Source organism: Mastigoproctus giganteus, chromosome 2 (assembly GCF_048544385.1).
Source record: "Mastigoproctus giganteus isolate SK-2022 chromosome 2, ASM4854438v1, whole genome shotgun sequence".
NCBI classification, from domain to species: Eukaryota; Metazoa; Arthropoda; class Arachnida; order Uropygi; family Thelyphonidae; genus Mastigoproctus; species Mastigoproctus giganteus.
Window position 1 is genome coordinate 59,285,195 of NC_143576.1, and position 21,877 is coordinate 59,307,071.

The window sequence follows — 21,877 nt, forward strand, 5'->3', positions numbered from 1 at the left end:
CTAAGAGAAATAAACTGATGATAATAATAATAATATGCAACATATTAATATTATGATGCGTTTTTAGATAAATATTTGGCTGCATAATCCGAGATTTCATTCCCTGATATCCCAGGGTGGCCTGGGATCCAGCAAAAGATGGCTATTTGCTGGTGTTTCTGGATATGCATCAACTTAGCTTTTATGGGTTTTTTTTTTTTTTTTTGAGGAATGAGCCAGTGAGGAGGAATTTTGTAACACTAAAGTGCACTCTATATATTACACTTTTTATGATGAACAGATAGAAAATATTTTCTAGAGCAAGCTTGATGGCGCATAACTCAGCTGTATAATTGCTGCATCCTGTAGAAAGTGATACAGAGATGGTGTTTATAAGGGAAGTCGGCTGCACACTGACTCCATTCTCAGACTGTTATCCGTCAGTGTGGTAAAGAACTCCCAGTACCTGTGCCACCAAAATCTTGGGATATTGGAAGTAGTGACGAAGGTACAGAAGAAATCGTTTTACCAGATGTTGCGGAACCATGTACTTCACATGATTTGGACTACGAAACAGAAAAAGAAAAGGCCCAACACTACATTGAACAAGAAGAATTAAGCGACTTGATCAGAGACTTGGGCTTACCCAAAGAGAAGTCTGAATTACTCGGATGTAAAATTTTCTGTGTGAGAAGTATAGAGTTGTTGCATGTTAATATTTGAAAAGGGAATATTTTCCCCAGTTTAGGAAATAACTGTCACTGGATGGTTTAATACAGGGCCATGAAAGATCTGTATTGTTTGGATCTTGGAGGACTTGGGCAAAATGTATATTACAATTTTGTGATAATGCCTTCTATCTGATAGCAGTAGGCTGGACTGCCTCGGGCTTATTTCTATAGTACATTGTGAACTGTGGCTCTTTAAACATCGGTCTAATCGGGAGGATGGGTAGACTCCGAATTTTTGCTGCGTAAATCAGAAGTAACATCTTTCTCTGAGTTTGAGGGGAAATCCATGAGCTTCAATATAAAGACTTTGTATAGCGACGTTCTATAAGCACCTATACCTGTCTTGAGGGCAGAATGTTAAATGGAGTCAAGCCGTGCGAGTAAGCTTTCCCTAGCAGAATCATACATCAGAACACCGTAATCAAGGGAAGATCTGATTACGGTGTTCAGGCTCCATACAAATGAAGTAAGGTGTAACGATCTGCACCTTACCATGTAGAAGAATTAATTCTGATTATGTTATTTATTATTTATTTTTTTCTGGCAAGTAGTCAGATGTTTGACGTTATTGTGAGAAGTTCAATTTACTATCAAAAATCACACCAAGGAGACGAACGCTGTTCACAACGGCGACAGAATGATTAATTATGTGTATTTCTGGATTTGGGTGCATCTGCCGTTTGATAAAAAAGTGAATGGCACTAAATTTCTGATAAGATATCGATAACCATTCTGTACCACTCATAGCTCAATATTATTAACTGGAATTTGCAGTTGCCTCTAAAAGAAGCTCATGTTTTGAACTAGAAGAGGCAGATCATCAACATAGATCTTTGAATTTACAGCATTGGGAATATTTTTGTTCACCTGGTTTATCCTTATTTTAAATAGGTTGCACTGAGAACAGAGCTATGAGGGATTCTTTCTTATATATATGTTTGCGAAAAGACTTGCCAATAGCGAAATTGAGCGGTCCTATGCTGAAGGAAAGTCCGTATGATGTACGGTAAGTGGCCTCTCAGGTTAAGAGAATGGAGATCTCTCAGGATACAAAAACGCCTTCTCTATGTTGAGGCATGCCATGACGAGATATTCATTTCGTATAAACGCATTCCTGATGTTTGTTTCAGCTTTGACTATGAGATCCAGGATGATCAATTTCTTCTGAAACCGAATTGATTACACTGCCCAACATGATTTTTACTTCCGGCAAATCAATGGTTGTTTCTGGTCAAGTTTTATGTATAGAATTTAAAATCAATCATAAAAATTTCCTATCACGTCTCAGTTTTAAGATATAGATAGATAACTGGATTCTGTACAATGATATCATTACTGTTTGAAATACAATTTTTAAACTTATTAACTTTTGGTTGGTTTTGTTTATTGGGCTAAAAGTTAAGCAAGTACATCATTACTGTCCTTGCAATATAGTATATTTTGATTTTGATGCACTTTTCCAGACAAGTCCGTATTTTTATTAATTTTATTACACCATTCAACTGTTCAATATATATAGTGTATATTAATAGTGTATAATAAACTAGGCTACTAGAATTCACCTTCTGTTCAAATTTACCAATTGCTTTTACTGATTTTAGGTTAATGCATTGTTAAAATGGAGAAGACAAAGCACAAAACTTGCGTCAATCACCCGGACAACTTCTGCTATGTTTGTGGACACTTAACCCAAAAAACTCAGAGAAAGAAAAGATACAATGTCACAAAAGTTGCATATTCATTGTACTTCGGCTGCAAGATCGGTGACCAAGAAAAAAAATTGGGCTCCACATATCTGTTGTATTACTCGTACAACGAACTTAAGACTGTGGTTATATGGTAAACTGAGAGCATTACCTTTTGCCATCCCTATGGTTTGGCGCGAGCCCAACAATCATTTCGACGACTGCTATTTCTGCATGGCAAAAATAAAAGGAATTTCCAAAAAGAGCAAGCACTGCATCAAATATCCAAATATAACATAAGCAATTAGGCTAGTGTCACACGGTAAAGAACTGCCAGTACCTGTGCCACCAAAATCTTGGGATATTGGAAGTAGTGATGGAGGTACAGAAGAAATCGTTTTACCAGATGTTGCGGAACCATGTACTTCACGTGATTTGGACTACGAGCCAGAAAAAGAAAAGGCCCCCACACTACATTGAACAAGAAGAATTAAGCAACTTGATCAAAGACTTGGGCTTACCCAAAGAGAAGTCTGAATTACTCGAATCCAGACTACAACAGTGGAACTTACTCGCCAAACATTGCAATATACCGTAAGCGAAATGAAGAGTTTTCCAGATATTTTGTAATGAAAACAACATGTGTGTCTGCAAAGATGTCGTTGGTCTTATGCACGAACTTAACATTGATCACAATACCTCTGAATGGCGTTTGTTCATTGATGCATTAAAGATAAGTTTGAAAACAGTATTGCTTCATAATGGAAATACTTTACTATCAAATTCCTCTTGTTCATGCTGTTGGCCTGAAAGGAACTTACGATAATATGTCCCAGATTCTTGTTGCTATACGTTACAATGACTATGGTCAGAATATTTCTGGTGTTCTCAAAGTGATTGGCCTGCTTGTTGGGTTGCAAGGTGGTTTCACTAAATGCTGTTGTTTCCTGTGTTTGTGGGATAGTCGCGCAACAGCCAAACACTGCGTTGTACAAAATTGGGATAAGAGAGATGAATATATTCCCGGCAAAAGCAATGTAAAGGATGTTCCATTGGTTGATCCACAAAAGGTTTTTCTTCCCCCTTTACACCTCAAGCTTGGACTGATTAAGAATTTCAATAAGGCACTGGATAAAGAAAGCAGAGGATTCGCATGTTTACTGAAAATATTTCCAAATTTATCTCATGCAAATCTGAAGGAAGGAATTTTCGTAGGTTCCCAAATAAGAAAGCTCCTAAAAGATGAAAAATTTCAAAAAAAAAAACTGAATGGTGTTGAACTGGCTGCGTGGAGAGCTTTCAAGGCACGGATTCCTCGGAAAGAGAAAAGAAGAAAACTATGAGCAACTAATGACAAATTTGCTGAAATGTTACAAGAACATGGGGTGCCGAATGTCATTGAAAATGCATTTCCTTCATTCCGATCTGGATTTCTTTCTTGAAAACTTAGCAGTTGTCCGTGATAAACAAGGAGAGCGCTTCCACTAGGACGTATCTGCAATGGAAAAACGATACCAACGTCGCTGGGACTCTGCCATGATGGGAGATTACTGTTGGTTCCTTAAAGGGGAACGCAATCTGGAGTATAAAAGGAAATCATTGAGCGGGAAACATGTCTAAGTAATATTATTATTATTATTATTAATTATTATTAAAATCAGTTTATTTCCCAAGAAACCTTGGGTCACCCCAGGGACGGCTCTATGCCAGAAGGGTGTGAATACAGACTAAGGTGCGAGGAACACAATGTACAATAAACAAGGGTACATTCGTGCTCGACCCGAGACTTTTACAGGATTAAATAAACAATAATGTACAAAATATACAGTAATATACATGATTACATGAAGATAGAAAGTCTGTCATATACAGAGACAAGTTAAAAAAAAAAAAAAAAAAAGGTCTGTCCAGGAGCAGGTGAGTATTATAGGTTCATAGTCTGGTAACAGTTCTTGAGGATTTCCTTCCTGTAGGGCTTGTCTTCACAGAACCTATCAGGGTGGATCCTAAATTTATTGAAGATCCGAAGACAATTGGCTGGAAACATGTTCCTCAAGGAATCAATGCTTGACAGCGTAAGACGTAGAGGGAGACAGGAGTCGGGGTGCTTCCCTCTTGCCCTGTTCGGGCCAGAGATTAATGCGGATACTGATGGGGCATCAATTCGTCTCGTTATAAGCCGAGCAAGCGTGAGAACATTTTTTGTCATGATGATATGTCTCCAGGGAGTGGTGCCTAGATTTGCTTGTAGGATAGATCTCGAGATAGTTAGGGGATGGCCTACCACCCTGTTCATCCATCTAAGCAACCAGTACTCTAAACTAAGATACTTCTGAAGGTATGAGGCAGATGACCAAATTTCTGAAGCATAGAGAGGAATCGGCGTAATACACCTCAGGATGTGCCGAACAAGCAGCGCTGGCTGATGCACACCAACGAGCTCTTGACGCACTGCCCAAAGAGCAGCGTACGTCTTCTGCCTCATCCTGGCAAAATGAGGCTGAAATGTGAGCCCAACGTCCCAGGTGAGGCCAAGATCAGTATGAGAGGTCACCTTTTGCACCGGTTCCCCACTCACAAAGATTTGGATATCATTTTTGGCTTTCTTCTTGGTTATCGTCAGTTGTGCTGATTTGGAAGGGCTCAGATGCAGCCCTATTGTGGCAAGATAACTTTCCAAGCTCAATATCTGTCTAGAAGCTTGTTGGTTGATATCATGAATCTGATGATTATGATCTGAGCTCACGTAGAACTTCAGATCGTCGGCATAAGAAACAAAGTTCGGATTCTGAGCAAGGAAAGGCTCCAAAACTGCTGCAAACAGGATAGCTGACAGTACACTTCCTTGTGGAATGCCTCTTGAGACGTCAATAGTTACTTGAAAGTCATTGTGGGTCACAGACAGATGTCTAGGAAGTAAAATAGACTTCAAAATTTGAAGTAGGGTTTCCGCCAGGCCGAAGTAGTGTTTCAGAATGGTAAAAAGAGCTGGGAGGTGTATTCTGTCATAAGCCGATTTTATGTCGAGGAATATGATATCAATCTGTGATTTGTTGTTAAGGGTGTGCTGAACTCTGAAGAGGGTATCAAGAACATTGGTAGTTGTCGATCTCCTTTGTAGAACTGTATGGAGGTACTCGGGCCTGTGGGCAAAGCAATGCTGGGCAATTGTTGGCTGAATTACTTTTTCGAAAATTTTGAGTAAAGAACAACTGATGGATATTGGTCGCAGGTCTTTAGGAGATTTGGGTTTCTTGATCTTTGGAATGGGCTTAACATGGTAAGTTTTCCAAATTGAAGGAACTATTCCAGATTGCAGGATTTGTCTGAAAAGGTGAAGGAGAAGGTCGACTATATATGGGCTGCAAATTTTGATAATAAAGAGTGGGAAACCATCCGGACCTACAGTGGCTTTGTTGGGTAGTTTATTGATGACATCAATTAGGGTCTCTCTAGTTATTTCTATTTCAGACAAGTGTGCCCTAGGTAACCAGTCCTCCTGCGAGAGAAAGGAATCAGAGTCAGGAAAATCTGCCTGCTGTAAGCTGAACTGTGCCCATTCCTGGACAAGCTTTTTGTCAATGGATAGATGATGATGATTCGAAAGGATCCTTCTACCACTCTTCAACCTATTGAGAACAGCTTGGTTAAGGACCAGCCTTTTCTTTTTCAAGAAGCAAGCTCTTTCTTTCTTAAAGATGGAATGGTCTGAGGGAAGTTGAGTTTTCTGCCATTTCCGGTAGGCCTTCTGCTTCTTGATGAAAGCCATCTTAGTTTCCTTACTGAAACCCTGATTCGACCTGTTTCCACTCCTGGTGATTCTGGCTGCACCATGGCTATTACACACAATATATTGTCATATATTGTGTGTAATAATTACAACTGCATGCTGACATTGTATAACAACAAGGAATTTAAAAAATGCATATATCTTTTGATGTAGATGTGACAGGTGTAAAAGATTGACATTTTCATAATCAGGACATTAATTTTGTTTAGAGTAACCAACTTTTCGTTCCAAAGGTATGACGAAAAAAAAATGTCGGGTAGTGTTATCGGAGATCATATTTTGGGAGTCGTGATACCACGTTAGTCGAATGTGTATCGTTTTTTTTTCTGGTTTTGCTTAAGCAGCTGATTAGAGAAATGGGTCTATGGTTGTGAGAAACTGGGTGGTGTTTCCTTGCTTTGAGTATTGCCAATACATAGGTGTTATAGCGCTAATTCTGCCCTTTCCTATGTTTCAAACTTACAGTAAAAACAACGACTTAATTTTCTGTGCCAGTCCTATCTAGATCCCTTCCAAAAGCTTCGATTTAATATCACTTTAAATACCAAATGAAAAGTTCAAGGCAGAGTAAAAATCCTCAAGTAAAATCGTATATTTTTCTAAATAAAATGGCAAAGATTAGTCGCTATAACTGTAATAAACACGTGTTAAAGAGGCCTACAGTTGTTAGCCAGCAACAGCGATATCAGTTAGCCACTTACAAGTGTAAAGTGGAAGATTTTTGTAAACACCGGATGGACGCGTTCACTTTAAGATGCAAATTAGGGCAAAGGGAGAGGATAAGAAGCAGTGATATTTGTGTGGGTACATACCTCTTTGAACCCAGTGCTTTTCCATGACGCACCATTCAGCATCTTAAGACTTGGCTCCCGCCAGTGAGAAAGAAGTTTTGTATAAATAGTGTGAGCGGGCTTGGGACATAAAAAGCGGATCCTCGCAAGGAGAAAAGAGTCGAACGGCGGACGGAGAGGAACGGACAAGACCCTGAAGGAAGGACCAAAGAGCCCAGCAAGGAACTGATCATCGTTCTGCCTAGCCACCGCCCAGAGCCGACCGAGCAAATTGGAGAGCCACAGCCATTGACTGATCAACTCAGTGTGATCTCTAGAGCTGGTAAGTTAAAATGATATGAGTACGAAGTGCAAAAATGATAGTATCATGGTACCGTTAAAATGTTTCCTTTCTAATTTCTAAACCTGATCCTATTGAAAGTTAACTACTGGAACTGAAGATGATAAACCTTAAAGTTAAAAAGTTTGATTTTATAATTGCTGGACTTGTTTTGATAAACATGTTTAATGAAATATCTTTAACGAAATACATTATTAATGAAATGTCCTAATTAATGAAATGTCTTAACAAGTCTTTTGAGTGAAGTGTGTAAAATTCTCTCTTGTTGTATTAAACCCTGTTATGTTTGTGTGTTATTCAGGTTTCTTCTTTTACTGCCAAAACCTCACATTCAACCACAAAAGTAATAGAGCTAAATGTTAAAGCATGATTAGAAGTTAACTGTGGTGTCGAGTAATTAATTACATAATTACCCGATAAAGATCACAACGCAAAAGCCCAAACTGCGGGATGGAGAGAAGAAATAGCATTCCCTCTTCATCTTGAGGGTATACGAAGCTTTGTCCTATAGAAAACCACTAGACGAAAGCAGAAATAGATACCAGACAGGTGAGGCGAATATGTTAAGGTAAACTAAGATAACCAACCAAAAGAAAAAGGTAGAAACGAACTAACTACACTTAGAACAAAAAGTATGAGTTACGCCTAGTCTGACTATTTCTGTTACAGCTATACCTCGGAAGCTCGCGAAGGCGAAAAGAGTACGAATAAATGGGAAAACCTAAGTAGGTAGCGAGCAACCACACAGAGCGAGTGAGAGGTAACATAGGAGTGATACAAAAAACTGGAGAATGAATGTTCAACGTTGATGCGATTGTAGGTCAGGAACTAGGACAGTAATTAATTATCTAAGGAACACTTCGGTTTCGGTTTGCTGAGTGATCTAGGACCTTGCTGTTTGTCTGTATCGAAATTTTATATCCCAAATTGGGCCACTAATTATATACCTAGTTTACGTAGAGAAGGATTCACTTGCTGACTGAAGGCAGGACTTGGTTTGAAGCAACACATACGATACAGTCACATACGTTTAGATCAAAAGGTGCTATGAGGTTAAAGGACCCTATTGATAAAAATTGTATATTTGGATATATGGTTCAATTTTTTGGGGGCCACAAATATTTGAAGCCCTGGATATGCACCTATTATGCTAATGCGTAAAGGCACCGCTGTCCTTTAGTAATAAACAAACTGTATGTTGCTATTAAATAAAAAAAAAAAAAAAATGAGGCAGCAGGAACTTGACTTGAACACAGCAGCTATTTTCATAACTTAATCACAGAAGTATTCTTACTTTTTTCAATCGATTTATCAATATTTGGAAACCCTCTGCGTAAAACATATGTCGGCTCGTGTTAACCAGTGTAGTACATTAAATAATCTCGCATATTCAGAAAACGTTTGTCACCCGGCTGTTATTAAGTCGGCCACGCTAATTCACAGAAGATGGCTTAAATGAAAATAACTAAAAAGCACAAGAACAGTGATATTTCTGTCTTTTTATACGTATCTAGTGTGGGAAAATTACATTCTCGTCTAGTATGTAGCGATGATTATATTACGTTATTTTAATTCGACTTTTTTTATGCATAGAATCTATTATTTTTCATATATATTTTTTCTTTTGTCTTCAACCTTCCAAAATTCGATTCGCCTTTTCGGTTTTTTATGGTGGTCTAAACGAAAATATTTAATACATCTCACGATTACTTCATTATTAAAACACATTCTTGTTTCTTTTGGCATTTATTAGTGCTCTTTCTTTTTTTTTTTTTTTTTTTATCTCTTACATTGGAGGTCATGAAAATTTACATCTTTCATTTAAAAAGAATTTAAATACTTACAGTTTACCTGGAGAAGGATTCGCTTGCTAACTGAAGGCGGGACTTTGTTTGAAGCAATACATAAATAAGCTCCCATGTCTTCTCGAGTTACTTGTGAGATATTTAAATATTCTCCTTCCAGCCGGAGAGCTAGAGATACACAAGAGATTCTAAATCAGAATTCTAAGTGATTCTAAATAGTAAAAGAATAATAATTGGAAATTAACGTTGTTTAAAGAAATAATTAAGAAAAATATTTCTTATTAATAATTTACATAACATATTTTTGTATTCCCTTATAGCCACCGAAGTTTACAATTTAACTGTTTGATGGTAGTGAAAATAACAGCGCTTAGTTAACAACGAAACATGTTAAGTGGTGGCGACATACAAATATTCGACTGATAATGCCATAGTTAAATGTTTGACCAGAGGACCACAATCATCTGCGATAATAAATATCGTTCAGATAAAAAGGGTGCTCATTATGATTACTTACCGGAATACTTTCTTCCACTGTAGGAACCAAGGCTTATTTCATTACCATCTTCCCTTCTCCAAGACACAGTTGGTGTCGGATAGCCTGAGGCACGACATCGTAAACTAACTTTGGACCTTTCTTCTACAACTGTATCGGAACTGGTTCCCTCTTCTAATATAGAGGGTGGAACTACAATAAAACAAAAAGATAATCTCATTTTTGTCTTATTTAAAGGAATACCTATTCCATTACTTGCATTAATAAAAACAAAATACTACATTCAAGATTCTTGGTGTGGGAATCGTATCTAAAGTTCTCAGGTCGATTTACTCGTTTTTCTGGACGAAAAAAACCCAGTTTCTGGGGTGGGGACCTTGCTATCTACGCCTGAGACGAACTAACTCAACTACGGAGTGAAAGGAGCCCATTAAATTCCCCCGCGTAATCGACGGAATTCGAACCTGGACCTTTTCCAACAGTATGGAGAGGATAGTGACGATACCACTGTGCAGACCTATTTAAAGATTGAGACCTAATCTCAAAATGTCTCTTCTTGTAATGGGATCATTTTCCAACATTCGTTTTCTAGTGGATACGATTTTCCTTCGCCAATTATCCAAGAACTTTCCATATGGGGTCGTTTTGTCAAAACTATTTGCAGGAAAACAATGTTTTCCGGATGGTCCATTTACTTCCATTCCTTATTCAGATTAAGGAAGTTTTAAGGGGGCGATGAATGAGCTTTCTGGTATCTTCTCCAGCATAAGCCACTATCGATTGCGAATATGGTTCTTCCAAAACAAATAAAGAAATGTAAAAAAAAGTAAAATCTTGCGAGAAAGTTGCGGTTTAAATGCTTCTTGGCACATCTATTGATCCTATAGCAGTAGACTAATTGTGTGCATTTTATCTGTACGCTGTGTTGGACAGTGATTATAATCACCATGTACAAAGCCTAGATTCGAATCCTTTCAGTGATCCAAAGAAGTTTTTTCACAACGTGACCGACAATTTTTTTTCCCAAAACAGTTTTTTCTTTCAGTAATGCAATAAAACTGCTTTTACTATACTAAAACCTGATAAAGAAAATACACCGCGTGCGCGAGTTGTGGCACGAGTTATGGTGTTCGTTTACGCTCCTGATATTAATTCAGTTTTAGATTAGTTATACTTTAGTTATGAAATGATTCGCCTACCAATGAATTCCTCTTCCTCTGCTCAAGCTTGATGTGGTATCATCTTCGTGATATGATAAACAGGTATTTCTGAATTTTTAATTATTCCTGCTCACGTTTGAAGTTCTTCATTACGATGTATGCACAGCGCTTTAGGCCTCAAGAATTTAGCAAACGCCCCACTACCCTAAAGGCTTAAGCGGATAATGAGTCAACCTTGACCAAGTCACAAAGCATCGCCACTACTGAGTTCCCTAGGGAAATCCTCCCTCTCTTCTGTCTTTTGTGCTTAGCACACCTGTTACAACCATTTATGTTTTCTTGTGTTTTCTCAGTAATCTCTTTGGAAACGCGAATATAAAAGCTGCAAGCTTAATAGTGCCAGAGCAAACAAACTACTCGGAATTAAAAACTAACTAATAAAACTGAACATTGTTCACTACTTCCAGGCGATTTAAAGACTCGAAATCAGGCATGTCACAGAAACAGAATAACTAGCAACAATTCGTCTGCCTAGCCTGCCGCGATGGGAAGGAACCAACCATTCGATGTCATGTATGCAAATTAAACTTTTGTGCCCACTCAGTTAAAACAGACATCGCACATCTTTCTAAACTACGTCGGAGATGGTTCGCATGTGACAAATGCCTTAGAGAAGATGCTGAAATATCTGAACTTCCTCTATTCCAGACTGAAACTAGCCCTATCGACCAGATGTTAACTGATCTCATTCAACATTCAAATGCTGGTTTGTCTGAACTTATGACCATCGCATGCGACGAAACAGTGGTCAACGGAACACCGCCTGACAGGATTGCCAACCACGATGCATGCAGCGCTAATCAGTCCAAGTCTCCACCGGAAACCAATGATCAAAATTGTGCCTCGGTAGTTAATGTGTCCTCCACCTCAAACCAGACGCTAGTCGCAACAGGTACTTTTCAACGTGAAGATGAATCTCCAAGAATTAACGCCAAAGCTACAGTGTCGACCCCTCCTCTACAGCCAGACAGAGTAGACTTCTTTGTGCTCCTAATTCACCAGTTGAGGTCCAAATTGAGGATCTGAAGGATGAAGTTTACTCGCTGAGGAAACCAAAATAAACATATCACACATATGCTCTCTGACCTCTGCTCTTTGGTGAGCGAAAATGGAAAGCTGACATCTCAGCCACCAATAATAAATAAACGGACAAAATCTACTCAAACTGTCTAGCCTTATAAAACCTGGCTCCCATGCTCAAATTCACTCTAGACAATTAGTAGATAGATCTCCAGACACTCCGACTGAGCACATTAGCAGGGCCCAATCATGCACTCAGCAGAAGGCTGGTGACCAACCACAGCTGCAATCTTATGAAGAAGTATCCCAACCAGAGAACCCACCAGAAAATATTAAACACTCCCTACAAGCCCCAGAACTAAACAGTAATTCAATTAACGCCCATCAAGCTCTGCCCACATCGTATGCTGGTATGCTTACCAACAGCCCTTCTAGCGATACTTACGTCCCTCTGGAGATAGACAAAATTCCCTCATTACCACAGAAAACCCTGCCTCAGATTCCTCTGGATGTCTTTCTGATATCAATTTTGATTGCCTTTCCCATCACGCTAATATTCATAACCAGATCTCGCTGCCCCACCTAGTAACAGCCTCTAAATCTCGTCTGACACTGGCCGAGAAATATAACATCTTGGTAGTTTCCACCAAAGCCAAGATTTTTGCATCCAGATTTGGACCTAGAACTTCTCCCGAATCTATAATGAGAATGTTTAACGAGGAACATAACCTCTCAGTTCAGGTTAAAGGGCTAAAAAGCCGGCAAACACGCTATGCCTCTTTCTTTATGTGTTGTTCCTGCTATCTATCAAAAGGTTATAGATCCAGCCTCCTGGCCCCAAAGTATATATATCAGACCATTTTCTGAGAAAAAGAGCCCCCATCAACAACCTCAACTAATTCACCCACCTCGATAGCAATTAACGCTGCAAGGGAACAAGCATGAATGCCCCACATTCCGGGCAATTTCTCAAAATGTGCGCAGCATAATTCAAAATTATACAAGTGGTGACAAACAGCGGCATCATCAAATTGGTACAATCAGCCTTCAACCACCAATAAATAACAGTTTGGGAATGTTCATCCCAACGTGGGTCACGAACCGACAAACTAGAAAGCCTGCCTTGAATAAAAATACTAGAGACACCTGCCTTAAAAGGATCCAGAAAACTTGCATAATCAGAGACTTGTACCAGAATGTTAGAAGCCTCCGCAACAAACTGGATATCATTGATCAAATTCTGCTCGCTAGTGATATCGATATTCTCTGTGTTACAGAAACCTGGCTTGATAAAGACCAAGAATTTTTTACATCTTGTACTCCAGCTGGGTATAAATCAGCGTTTACTTCCAGAGTTGGCCAAAGAGGAGGCGGCGTTGCCATTTTCTTTAAGAGCTCACATGCCTCACTTGTTCATCAAGTTTCTAGCAAAACAACAGCATATGAAGCTCTCGCTGTTACTCTCAGCTACCATGGCGTGCTTATAGATGTAATTGCCATATATATAAACCCCCAGCACCCTCATATGACGCCATCCATGAAATATCAAACTGGATCATTAACCAGCTTCATCCTTCAGCTTTGCACTTTGTCTGTGGAGACTTTAAACTTCCTCCCCAACTAGCTAACCTTCAGCAAATACTCCTGTCAAACCTATCTTGTACAGGGTTACAAATGATTAACGACTTTCAGACCAGAGGTAACAATCAACTAGATCTTATCCTTGCACACCTGATTACATGCCAGAGACTTATTTTAATTCGGACCACAAGCCATTTATTGTTCTTTTACAGATACCTGCTGCAAACTTCAATGTTGTGAATTCAATTAACACCAGAGTAATAGTTAGTCCCAGATTTTTGAGCATTGCTAAATGTGTTGAGGCTGCCTCTGCCATCCCGTGGTCAGTCCTAGAAAACTGTGATCTTGAAATTGCAGTAAATCTGCTTACTAATTGGCTTAAGACGATTGCGGCATTTGCAGCATCAAAGAGAATTTCTATCATGCCTCGGTCCAGAGCATGGTGGACTCCCCATCTTAATATGAGCTTCAAATTAAAACAGCAACTCCACAAAATGTGGAAGCAGTCGCAAAGTGTTCAAGACAGGATAGCCTACTCTAGAGCGCGTGCAACATTCAACAGGCTGAAATCTCAAGCAATTAAGAATTATATGGACACCACCCTTCGTAGAGGAAAAACCCCCCACTTTGAACGGCCTTCTGATTTCCCACAAAAACTTGAACCTAACCAGTGGCTATATTTTATATCTAGATTTGCATCGAACTCGGAACAATGTGCTCATCTTGAGACACCAACAACTGAAATCCCATCTGACATGCTATCTGCAGTATCAATTTCCAGGGCACAGCTTACTGCTGCCATAAATTCTACACCGGCTTCTGCTAAGGCAGGTGCAGATGAAATACGCCAATTCATTATTAAATGTCTTAGCCCATACATTTTGGGTCCCCTTCTAACTATTTTTAATGCTATTTTGTCAAGTAATTTCTTTCCCCAGCAGTGGAACATTACTTTGTGAAGCCTATACCAAAAATTCAATCACCTACTCTTCTTAAGCACTACGGGCCAATCTCCAACGCCTCAAGTCTTCTAAAACTCCTAGAGAAGGTACTTCTCCCCATTCTAACTAAACAACTTCTTCTACATCAGCCTCATCAAATCCACTACTCTCTTCCTCATAGATACACTGTGACTATTCTCTTAGCCACCACCAGCTCTATCCTCTCTGCGTTTGAATCTCATGCAGAGCTTGCAGTCACCTATGTAGACCTCGAAGCAGCTTTTGACTCAATAAACGTTCCTGCAATGCTGAAGCTACTTTCAGACCATTATCAAATCATGGGAGACACTCTACAGTTCCTCACTTCACTCCTTCAAAATAGAATAATCCGGCTTACTGTCCACGGACAAACATACAAGCGATGTGTCTCTTCAGGCGTGCCACAGGGTGGTGTCTTATCCGGCCTCTTATTTACAGCGCTTATCTCGCCGCTTGTTGAGTCCAGGCATGATACTCTATGTTATGCTGATGATATGAAACTCCTCACACTGATTTCTCCGCATGATGATCTTATCATGATAACAGCATCAATTAACAATATACTCCTAGAATTTGCAAACTACCTCAACCAGTTTGGACTAAAAATAAATCCAGAAAAGTCTGAATTTATGATATTCTCATTAAATAAAACGCCTTCCTATATTCAGCCAACACTATGCAATTCCCCTATTCCCATCGTCAAGAAACATACTGATTTGGGGGTTGTTTTTGATCCTAAGCTCTGCTTTGGTAACCACATGGAAAAGCTGCTCACCCAGGCAGCTCGACTACGATGGATGGCCAAACAGCTTTTGCATTATATTAATGAAGTAACGACCACCAGAAGATATATAAAAAGCACGGTATATTCTCTGCTTCTATATGCTGCAGAAGTATGGACATCTGCCGCCCCTAGCACAATTCGACCACTCTTTTTTACTGAGTTTTGGCTCTTAAAATGGGCCATAAACAAACAAACTTCCTCCACGGTTAAGGACAACTGAAATGGCCAGTTTGATAAAAATTCACAGGCTCCCCACGCTGATTAGGGTGAAATGCCTTACCACAACTGTAAAAATGATCACTGGAAAGATCTCGGCACCATCATTCTGGGACCTGTGCTCTTGGAGAGTCCCTCAGCCTTCCCTCAGAGCGACTCCAACTCTATGCCCACATCTCAGCCGTCTCCACCTATCCGCTAGGTTTCTCCCATATCAGCTACTTTCATGTACCCAGTCTTTGGATGCTGACCTTATAAGTTTTCTTGTGATAGGGAGTACACAGACGCCGCATCCTTAAATTGTACTTCCCTGTCCCTGATTCTTCTCCTTGAAGCTCGCCTTAACGCCGCAATCCAGCAATGCGACATGAAGATGGCTTACCAACCAACCTTGCAGTTTTCCCACCTATATATTCTTTGTACATTGTGATGTTTTTAATTGTATTATACTTTGAGTGTTGAGCTGTATTTACTTTTTATTCGTTCACATATGTATTTTTATATTTAATTTATTAATTTCTTTTTCTTACATATTGTAATATTACTGTTAACTCCTGGCCTTGTGGCCGTGAAGGGCTCATTGCAATATATCCATTGCACTACTATTATTATTATTGCAATAAAGATTTCTACATTGGATGGATTTAGAAAATAAAATGAAAATAACCTGTTTCACTATTGTAGATTAAAAAATGAAATAATACTTTTTATACAGCCTACTAGACTAAATGATGTGAACTCTCAATTTCAACAATAGTAGGAGCAAGGGATATTATATATTTATTTATTTATTTATTTGCAAACTTCTCACTACAGGGCACGCAGATCCTAGATAATGGTGAGAAAGCTGAGAATCAAAACAAAGCAGTCATTCGTTTTAAAATATAAATAACTAGGATTAATAAAACATAATTAAAAGCAATTTCTTATACAAAGATGCATTAAGCGTATAATTAATGCGGTATTTATTTAACACCTAGAGGAAACGGAACAGAGGAATATCAAGAAAACTATTTAATTAAATAAGTACAGGAATCGATACCCTGTCAAATCTCTATATTTTTATAGAGTGAGAAAAAGAGATGTAAAACGTCGTGTCCTTTAAAGATATGATTTGAAACGAGATGGGTAAACGTTTATTGGTTTCAGAAAGAAAGACAACCCATCCGATATGTCTTCACGCTATTCAAAATAACTTTCCAAATGTGCGCTCATTGCTCCTTAGACAGCAAAAGGAGATGCCAGATATTTACAGAGGGCAGGTGAGAAATTAATAATTTGAACAATAAACTATTGTCGATTTTAAGGTGTTAGTTACGGGGAAAAAAACGAAAGCAATCTTCCAGGTGCGCATTATTCTGTATATTTGAGAAGGAAAGATGATACTTTCTTTCATAGGCCGAACTTAATTAAGTTGAGAAATGGCTAGATTTGATTTGAAGGTCTGACAATTTGGAGACCCTCCAGTTCCGAGAAGAAAGTTATATCTGAAAGATGTATGTGATTTTGCAGTCTGGTTTCAACTACCTCTCTAGACTTCCTTGTGCTAGTCGACTCAGTTTTATAACTTTGATTTAATTTGCTATAAATTGCTTTCTATTTCTTCATTCTCCAGGACGACTGCTATTCTGTCCGATTCTAATTGTGGAATTCCCGTTGATGGTAGTATACTGGTTATTAAAATATTTACAAGGCGAACTTGTTTGTTTTCTTTGATTGTTATTCTCATGTGCTCTGGTATCCAGCAGAATCATATATCGCGGTTGTGTTTTGTGAGACTGGCTAATGTCCATCTTGTTTGTTCAGCACTGAAGGAGAGAAGGTATTTGTAGTTTCTTGCAATAGGGGATCGGCGTAAATCATATTCTCCTTGTGGTTCTTGTTTTGAAAGTAATCTCAGATTTCTGCCGTTCCTGCTGGTTGCAGATTTTGAGATGATTACGTTTATCGGAATATAACTGGAAAATTTGTCTGTAGTTTATGAAAATAAATTTATCCTTCTTCCTCCAGAACTGGGAAAAACGTGAATACCACAGGACTGTGGTGCTTATACCGCACAGTTCATGCAATGCAAACAGTCCACGATTACCCTCAAACCAAGAACCACAAGGAGAATATGATTTACGCGGATCACCTATTACAAGCAACTACAAATACCTTTTCTCATTCAATGCTGAACTAAACAGAAGACGACATTCCACATCGGTAATTCTAGATTAGAGATATCCAGGAACTCCTCCTTCAAAAGAACATTGGGCACTCATGAACAAGTTTGACTTGGATATGGCTGTGAACAAGAAACAATTTCACAGAACTATTTGGAGTAGGTTGACCGATTGACGGATGAGTTCTGGGCTAAAGATGTCCTTATTAATTCGTGTGTGTGTGTGTGATGATGTCTCCTGCAGCAAACTGCTTTCTGCGAGTTTACATAGCGCTGGACTTGACGTCATGAATATCTTTTTTATTTTTGTGAATTGGACTTTTCCAGTTTGAATTAACTTTCATTGTACAAAGTATATTATGTTTTGTACAACCTTTGCTCTGTTATACACTTTTACTGGGCTAATGCCTGTTGTGTATATTACATGTTAAAAATAATAACAAAATAATAATAATAATAATAAACAGTTCAAGCACAACGTTGATCCCAACTAAGGCGATTCTTTTAGTAATGGTCCCTGAATGCTGAGACTCAGGGATTGATCTACCCATTGCTGGTTCTGTTGGATATTTTTTCACTGAGGGTTGATCATAGTTTACAGGCGGGGTGATCTGGCTTGGATTTCATCTTATGCATGTCACTGGCAACCAGAGGGTGTTTGTTACCCTATGTGCATATAGACTAATTACAGGTGATGTCGCCGTCACCTGTAATTAGTCTATATGACTAATTGGTAGCACAGTTGGTAGAATCGCCGTTCTCCCCATACCGGATGGAAAATACTTGGATTCGAGTCCCGTCGATTATATAAGCAATTTTTATGAGCCTTTCTCCACCAACGTGGCTGAGCTAGTCGGTCTCAGGGACTGTAGGATGGCTTCTTCTCCCAGAAACTGGGGTTTTTCGTCCAGCATGCATAAAATCGACCACAGAACACACTCAATTTACAGATATAGACGGATCAATATGACTTTAGTCGCTAATGATCCTAAAAGAACAACAGATGTCAGAATTTGGTCTGGCCATTGCAGAAAGCTCTTGGGGGTGCCGAGCAATAAATAAATTCCGTAGTCAAGTTTGGATCTAACTGATGACATACTTTTAGCTATACATGAGGGTATATTATCTCCTGCTAATTCATTTGAACCAATTGGGTGGCGAGGAAAAAAATATCACATAAATCATCAAAATTATACCATGATATATGAACATGTTCATATATATATGAACATATTCCTATAGTCATCAAAGACAATGAAAAGTTTGTTACTCTTCAAAAAATAAAAGCATGCAGGGGTTTCTGAATTTGTGGGACTTCTCCTAATTTCTCTCCTTTAAAAACACATCCCAATTTGGTGTTTCCAAAAAGCAACATATCTTGATGCGCAGGAATTCTGGTATTATCGGATTTAACACGTAACATTCATTATCAAGTGTAATGGATCCAAATCCATTTGAACATTTTCTTTCTCGATTTGTAGTAGACAATCTGTTGATTACTGGTTCACAATATTCTGGAATACAACTTTTCACACTTCAAAATACATCAAACTTCCTTGAAGTTCACGTGGTTCTCCCTGATCACGACATTCGAAGGAACTTGTCAGTCGTTTGTACATGTGTGTGTTCGAGACCCTTCATAAACTGGAGTGATTTTTAAGGCCTAATTCAGTGGAGGCTGGAATTTCCGAAATATCAGTGAGTTATTGAGTTTTTCAGCCCAACAACAAATTTAGGTTCATTGAACTGCTGCAACTGCCCCGAAAAAAATTCTGTATAATATAATGCTGTACAATATCCAGAATATAAGCGAACACGTGCAACGAATTATATCTGAACTGAAAAACTTTATGCGTAACTAATGTACCACTTCATTTTTCGTACGCATTTAATCAAATTTCTGTAGCTCTCTTTGGTGAAATGAGATTAAAGATTATTATATTCTTCTAAATCAGCAAATACAGCTAATTAAACTCAAAGGGGATAAAGACAATAGGAAAGCAGCAGGTCTTTCATAAAGACTTCTTTTTTTTAAACTTCTTGGAGAGAATATTTTCCCCAACAAGATGGCATTTTATTGGAAGTAGTAGTAGCATTTCACTCCGAAGCACCATTTTCCTTAATGCCAAAGGACAACTTCTATCGGATAACTATTACCCCTAACATTTACGATCAATCCTATGAGGAAAGACTGTACGGTTTAACGTATCAAGGAGAAAAGTTTCAGACCAGACGTAACTAGTGAAGGACGATGTTTTCGCCATAACATTTCATGGTCTCTAAACAGCGCCAGCATCAAAATTTAATGGTATCGTTAAGGAACGAGTGGAAAAGAATATGAAATATCTCCACTTAGTACAGATTGTTCAGTGATGCGCAACTTTTAATGGCACTCCATCCCTTTACAGTGAACAAATGAAAATGACTGTAACATGAGATTGAAGTAATAAAGAATAGTCACAAGGATGAATATTTTATATCTTTAGATCTAGTTTAATTCTGTCACTGAATTATATAATGTCAGATACATCTCTCGAATGTTGGAACACTCCTGGTCAAAACTAATGAATTTAAGATTATGAATTACATAAAAGAACTGCTTACTTTTGATCCTATAACACTGTTAAGCTGTTGAAATCGTTATCTTTGGATTATCAATTTTTAAACTTTATAATTTAAAAGTTTAAATGAAGTAAATAATAAGAATGGAAACTTGTGCCAGCAAAACATGAAGTAAAAGAAAAATGATAAAAGCTAAACTTTAAAGTAAAGCCTTGGTTTCATGAATATAAAGCGTAATTTGGTTGATAAAAAGAAGGGACTTAATGTCCAAGTAAAATGAATGCATTTTATTATATAATTCAAATTGGACGAGATACAGGAAATTGGTGAATTGTGCATTTCATAATGTAATTATCCAAATAAAATTTTTAATGAAATGAAATTAATGAAAATTTTAATGAAATGAAATTTTAATGAAAATTTTAATGAAATGATTTAGTGGGAAAATCCTGTAATATATTTTGGATTAAGGGCATCTATATAATAATAATCTTATGTCCCTCTGTCCAGAACGCTCTTTGAATAACTCAAAGACTAAAGAAGCTTTTGACCTGATTCCTTTTGCAATAGGTTTTATTTAGCAGTAAAATTGAGAGAGAAGGAAAAAAAACCAATATGCGGTAAAATCTTTCAAAAAATTGAGACCGATTTAGATTATTTTATTTTATTTTTTTTATTACAAAAGTGCTCTTGTGGGCGCGCTCCATGGAGCACTTCCAGACAGACCACGAATGAATTATTTTAAGATTAAGAATTACATGAATAAATAGCTTAGTTTTGATTTTTTTTAATATTGTAAAGCTGTTATGTTGAAATCACTATGATGAATATGTACATTAATCTTTAGTCACTTATTAGTTTACTTATTTGGATTCAATAACGATCAAATATCTTCTAGGTTCCAAATTCCGATATTATGACGATTGACTTTGCCACGGTTTGAAAGGTAACTTCGTAAATGGAAGTTGACTTTTGGGAAGACGTATTTCTTTCGCGAAATTCCTGTTATAATATAAAGTACGTTATACACCTTTATCATTCGGTTTCAGAAGTTATGTTCGTGTAAAGATTTAGGCGGAAGATTTCGGATGCTGCGTATTGTGGCATATTTAACTCTGTGCTGGGTTTCGATGTGACTTATTTGAACTCATCGTTTTATTCGCTACCATTAACCAGGTACACACATCTAGTCTCTAAGTTTTTGACACCAAAAATAAATGCCTTTTTCTGACTTCTTCATCTTTGTTTCTGTTCTATAGTGGCCCCAAGACTCTCGTTCAAATCCGCCTAGAATTATAGTCAAACATGTACTCTATGAATATTACAGGTGGCCTGAACATTATATTCAGGCCACCTCACCACCAGGAAGCAGTCACACCTGGGCAGATGCTTCCTGGCGCCAGTTTTCCAACCTGGGCCTACTAAAGCTATTACTGTGCGAATTGGCACCAATCCCGCACCCACCTGAGGTAGTGCTATACAGGTGAGTGCCAACGCCTCCAGGCTGCCCAAACCCGAGTGCCAGCAAAAAAAAAATAATAATAAGATAAATAAATAAATAATAATATAAATAAATAATAATAATAAATAAATATAATAAAATAAAAAATAAAATAATAAATACAAATTATAAATAAAATAAGAATTAAAAATAACAAATTAAAATAAAATAATAATTAAACAAACAAACAAAAAAAATCAATTAAATTTCTCCCCACATAGCCAAAGTAAGC

At 38.0% G+C, this 21,877-nt stretch overlaps 1 protein-coding gene across 1 annotated transcript in view; it reads right to left on the reverse strand.

The window, feature by feature from the left end:
• The window catches only part of LOC150089316 (lachesin-like), a 508,424-nt gene that overhangs the window by 44,733 nt on the left and 441,814 nt on the right, over window positions 1-21,877 (reverse strand). Inside the window, exons 4-5 of the mRNA XM_090368495.1 lie at window positions 9,639-9,809; window positions 9,161-9,289 (exon numbers count right to left, since the gene is read on the reverse strand). Coding sequence (XP_090224621.1) covers window positions 9,161-9,289; window positions 9,639-9,809 — 300 coding nt within the window. The remainder of the gene's footprint in view (window positions 1-9,160; window positions 9,290-9,638; window positions 9,810-21,877) is intronic.